This window comes from Oncorhynchus keta, chromosome 28 (assembly GCF_023373465.1).
Source record: "Oncorhynchus keta strain PuntledgeMale-10-30-2019 chromosome 28, Oket_V2, whole genome shotgun sequence".
NCBI classification, from domain to species: domain Eukaryota; kingdom Metazoa; phylum Chordata; class Actinopteri; order Salmoniformes; family Salmonidae; genus Oncorhynchus; species Oncorhynchus keta.
Genome location: NC_068448.1, coordinates 46,184,642 through 46,190,413, shown reverse-complemented (window position 1 = coordinate 46,190,413; position 5,772 = coordinate 46,184,642). Strand labels below are relative to the sequence as shown.

The 5,772-nt window shown below is 41.9% G+C and overlaps 1 protein-coding gene across 1 annotated transcript; it reads left to right on the top strand.

Moving 5' to 3' along the window:
* The first annotated feature begins 462 nt into the window (after positions 1 to 462).
* Positions 463 to 2,807, top strand: LOC118360471 (transcription factor Sox-17-alpha-A-like). Its single transcript, XM_035739719.2, has 2 exons — positions 463 to 931; positions 1,440 to 2,807. Exons 1-2 carry the CDS (start codon positions 634 to 636, stop codon positions 2,312 to 2,314), a joined length of 1,173 nt encoding a protein of 390 aa, XP_035595612.1. The 5' UTR covers positions 463 to 633; the 3' UTR covers positions 2,315 to 2,807.
* The last annotated feature ends 2,965 nt before the right edge of the window (positions 2,808 to 5,772 follow it).

Here is a 5,772-nt window from a genome sequence, read left to right as displayed (position 1 = left end):
AAGTGATGGTGCATGAGCAATGGAGAAAGTGTCTCTCACCAAAGCAGCATTTTAGTTGAATTCAAACGTTTGTGTGCATTAACGTTGATTTTTTCGGATATTAATTATTTGATCATTGCTAAATTTGATAGGCTGTAGGACAAATTATTTTCCCATATCCCTTTAGAATGATGTATCCCAAATTATTTTGTGGTGTTTATTTCACAAACGCAAGATGTTCTAATTGAATCATAACTCCAAAATGCACAATAGCAATATTCCGTCTGTTTAATCTTGAACTGTGTTTGGGCACCTAATGTGTTGTTTGTATTATGCATAGATGACAGCGCTTGTCTCCATGGGTGGCATTGCGCTCCAAATAAGGCTGGAGGGCGGTTACTTCAAACTTTTTGCGCCTCAGGGGTGGGCACTCCCACCTTATGTTGATTGGTTGCTTGTGCTCTTATAGCATCCCCACCTCAGGGTAAAATAGTCAGCTCCTGGCTATTATCTAACAGTGACGGATATTTCCCATTCAGTTTGGAATCGTTACTCTTACGTTAACGTTCATTGTTATATCTGTACAGCTAGAGGCACTTCTGTTTTGTTGTTTTTTTTGCTCGAGTTGCTGCGGTTGGTGTCGATAGAACAGAGATGAGTAGTCCGGATGCGGGTTACGCCAGTGACGATCAGACCCAGACGAGGTGCGCGATGTCAGTCATGATGCCTGGAATGGGACACTGTCAGTGGGCAGACCCCCTGAGCCCTCTTGGGGACACCAAAGTGAAGAGCGAGTCGTGCGCTACCAGCTCCGGGAACCAGAACCGTGGAAAGACTGAGCCGCGGATCCGGCGACCCATGAATGCGTTCATGGTGTGGGCAAAGGATGAGCGCAAGCGCCTGGCACAACAAAATCCGGACCTGCACAATGCGGAGTTGAGCAAAATGTTGGGTAAGACAATACAATTATAAAGTATGTGAGCCTGTTACTTCCATGATATTTATAAAGACCAATGTGTATTTCTTTCATATTTATTTTTTAAAATATATACATGACGACATCCTTAGTGAATTGTTATTTTAAACCGTGTGATGTTTTCACGTGAAAGCATAGTGAATTTATTTTACAATAAATATGAAAAATATTATTGTAGCCTACTTCAATGATTTTGGTTTGTAGCATTTGTGTAGTGACACATTTTCATGAAAAAGCTATCTGCCCTTACTTTGGCCATTCAAATATAGAGTAAGTAACTAATATAGTTTCCAAATGAACTAATTACAACAACTAATTACAACTAATTGCTGCTTTTGATCAATAATAATAGTGATGTTATCATGTTATGAAATCAGTGTTCTCCTTTTGTTGCTAAATTGGCAATTAGCTATTTTGGAGCACCACCAGTCTGCATGCCTGATGCCGCCATATAACTCATATGAGCTCTGTTCTTGGTCTGTAGGGAAGTCATGGAAAGCCCTTCCTGTGTCCGAGAAGCGCCCCTTTGTAGAGGAGGCTGAAAGGCTCCGGGTCCAGCACATGCAGGACCACCCTAACTACAAATACCGACCCCGGCGGAGGAAGCAGGTGAAGAGGATTAAGCGTCTGGACTCAGGGTTCCTGGTTCATAGTGTGTCCGACCACCAGAGCACCTCCCGAGTGTGTATGGAGGGCCTGGGGCTGGGTTACCACCACGAGCATGGCTACCAGGTGTCGACTCAGTCCCTCGGCCACTACCGCGACACCCAGGCCCTCGGGGGGGCTTCCTACGAACCCTACAGCCTGCCCACCCCCGACACCTCCCCACTGGATGTCGTGGAATCAGACTCCATGTTCTTCCCCGGCCACTCTCAGGAGGAGTGCCACATGATGCCTGCGTACGCCTACCACTCCCAGGGGGCAGAGTACACGCCTCAGGACCCTCACTCCAACCAGCACGCCAACCACATGCTTCACAGACACCTCTCCTCCCCCACTGAGCAGCAGCAAGGCCACCAGGCTGGCCCCATGCCCCCCTCCTTCAACCAATTGGCTATGTACTACAGCCAGCATTGTAGCCCCAGTCACCCCAAGCGACACCCAGGACATGGGACAGGACAGCGCTCCCCTCCCCCAGACTCCCACCCAGCGGAACCGGTGGAGCAGATGCATCCATCAGAGCTGATAGGTGAGGTGGACCGGAGTGAGTTTGAACAGTACCTGAACTCCTCCAGACCTGGGGACATGACAGGCCTGTCTTATGGGGCACATGAGGCCAACATGCAGGGACCTGAGAGCCTGATATCCTCTGTGCTCTCTGATGCCAGCACAGTGTTCTACTGTAACTACACCTCCTAACCTCCTGGTCCTCCCTGTCTCTATCTACTACTGAAGCTATTACAGCACATAACCTGACCTCAAATGTCTCTTTCTGTCTCCTGTCACTATTTCTGGCTTCTCTCTTTCTCTCTTTCACTTTCTCCCTCTCTCTCTCTCTCTCTCTCTCTCCCTCCCTCCCTTTCTCTTTATGTCTTTCTCTTTCATTCTGTTACAATTGAAGGCCAGTGGGAACAGTGGGATCTCTTTAATTTGAGGGTTCAAATTCAGTATGTTATTTTCTTTTTGTGTGAAGGGCGTTCGATGTGTATCACTGTATGAGCTAAGAAGCCATAGTATGACATCTGAATTGTAATGATGATTGTTCACACATTGGTTTGAATTTTCTCTTTGTTCTGAAGAGGAATATAAATACATTTTCTGATAATAAATCATGTACAGTTACTATTTGAACGTTTTATGTATAGCTGTTTTATACTTTTGCACTTTTGAAAAATAAAGTTTTAAACCAAAATATATGTTCCTTCACCGTTTTATGTTTTTTAATTACTTTACCCTACCTTTTCATTGATGAAATACAGCATCACACCAATTATTATATCAATGCACCTTGGTAATAAGTAACCATATAGTTATTAATACAATGTTTTCATTGTTTATTTGAATCAATGTTAACATCAGTTGAAGAGGTTACAGACCATTTAGCCTAAACTTCTGTTTTATGTTATTAATAATCAAATTTGTTGAAACTGTTTTTTATCCATAAGATAGATCACTTATTCCTGTACTGTATAGACATTAGTGGTTGCCTAGATTAATTTCACAACAATATTAGAAACATGTATCGGATCATTTTTACATTTAACAAATCCTCCACAGGCCTACAGTTCACAGCCATCTGCTCACCTTTGATAGATAATACATATTATATTTTAATGCTTTGTATATTCTCAAGAAAACACATACATGGTGAATAAGCTGACGGTAGCGTTGTGGAACGGCTCACAGGGCAACAGAGTTGCCAGTGGAAGGCTCTGGTCCGGCTTCCTGCCCCGGTTAGAATAGCGGTGATCTCAGGGTTTGACTTACAAATGACGCCTTGTTTTCGCAGCATGGAAGAACAGTTTATGTCCCGGATATCCTGTCTCTAAATGATTTAGTCTCCCCTGTCTAATGGCAGAGACAATTCAATATTTGTGTATTTACTACACCTATGCTAAATAATGGAGAGTCGTACAATAGGACTAAACATATTCATATGTTATATATATTTTCTTATAGCCAAATAAGAGGTATACTGTATGTTTTTCATAGCATGGATTAATTCAGAAAACAGATCAAGTATATGGATATTTGATGTGTAATGGATGAGGAACGTGTTGAGCACATCAAGACAACAATTCCTGTATATTTATAGTTGTGTGTACCATTTTATAAATAAAGATGTTCCTTTTGAAAGGAAGAGGTTCTTCTTCAAGGTGTCAAGCACCCTGACCCCAGAATCCATTTTTAGTACTTCAGAGGAAGTATGTTCCAAAGGCGTATATTCCTCCACTTTGTTCATGTCCAGTGTTTTGACATTTCTCCTATGTCACACAAGCAGAGGTTGGATCTCAAGGTAAATATTCCCTGTCCTTCCCACAGACATAATGATGATGTCACTTTAGAGTTTGGAAATATTCAAGAAAAATAAAAGGTGCATTATAATTCTACAGATTAATCATATCCTAGTTTGGGTAAATTGCTCTGTCCAGTCCAATTTAATTAATCTCAACGTATTGTGTTTTTTCTCTCACATAAAACATAAAAGATGGTCATTAATCAAGCATTGCATATGACTGGGATTATTTTCTGTTTATTGTACTATTGTAACATAACCACCCCAAACACACAAAAAACGCAGATAGGCTTCAGGCTTCCACCCCAAAAGAAACATGCCCTACAGAGGAAACATTTGTAACCCCACAACCAACCCGGAATCCCGGGGTAGATGTGACTTAGTAAGTACAAATCCGGGACACCCCAATTAGTGTAATATGTTGTTTCATATGGTATGTATTAATTTGTGGATGTCCATCATCCATTTCGTATGTTACGAATTAAAATTTGTATGAAATGTTACGAATTGCAATTTGGACAAAATGTAAATTCGCAAAATGTATGATATGTTACAAATTCCAATTTGTTGTTGCTAACGTTGGCTAACTGTAGCTAGGTAGCTAATGTTAGCTAGGCTAGGGGTTAGGGGTAAAGGTTAGAGTTAAGGTTAGGGTTAAGGTTGGGATTAGGAGTTAGGTTAAAAGTTGCAAAGTAGCTAAAAAGTAGGAAGTATTTGCAAAGTTGCTAATTAGGTAAAATGCTGAAGTTGTCTGTGATGATTCATACAAAATACCTTTTGGGTTGCTAGACGTTCACGTTATATGCCCACCCTTCCACCCTGACCAATCACCCTACTTTAGTTTTTGCCTTAACCATTTTGTACCATAATGAACCATCATTAACCACATACTGTATGTCTCATCATCGTTGACTGGTCCCTGCAGCAAACAATCACAAGTATGTGACTGGAAGAGTAGCAACAGAACGTATAGGGGGTAGAAATCGGGGAAGGTGTCATTATCACGTTATAGGGAAGACCCAGATGCAGACAGTGTTGAAGTAACAAAAGTTTATTACTAGAACGGGGGGGCAGGAAAAATTACAGGTCAAGGGCAGGAAGAGGTCAGTAATCCAGATCAGAGTCCAAAAGGTACAGTACGGCAGGCAGTCTCAGGATTAGGGCAGGCAGAGGTCAATAATCCAGCGTGGTGGGGCAAGGTGCAGGATGGCAGGCAGGCTCAGGGTCAGGGCAGGCAAAATGGTAAAAACTGTAAAAACTAGAAAACGGGAACTATAGAAAAGACAGGAGCAAGGGGGAAATGCTGGGAGGCTTGACAAACAAAATGAACTGGCAACAGACAAACAGAGAACACAGGTATAAATACACAGGGGATAATGAGGGGCGATGGGAGACACCTGGTGGGGGGTGGAGACGAGCACAAGACAGCTGAAACAGATCAGGGTGTGACAGAAATATTAAATGGGGGCAAACACAGGAGAAGTTTATATGCAAAACAAAAATAAAACCCTGGGTCTAAGCTGGCAACCCATAGTCGTCTTGAAAGCACCATAAGTCAGTTGAGTGAACTATCCCTTGTCATAACATCTTTGGTCTGACAGACGCTTACGTGACAACCAGACTGCATTGTATAAAGAAAACAAACATGGCACCACACAGAGCTGGAAAACAGCTTAGCTGATCATAATCAGTACAACCTTCAAAAAAGTATTTTAAACATCATATGTGTCCATTACAATCTTTGCAAGAATCTGTTTGAATGATTTGTCACAAGTACTTGAAAACATGTGAATAAAACAGTAAATACATACATATGGTATGCTACAGTAGAACCGACAACACGATATTTACAGAAAATAAT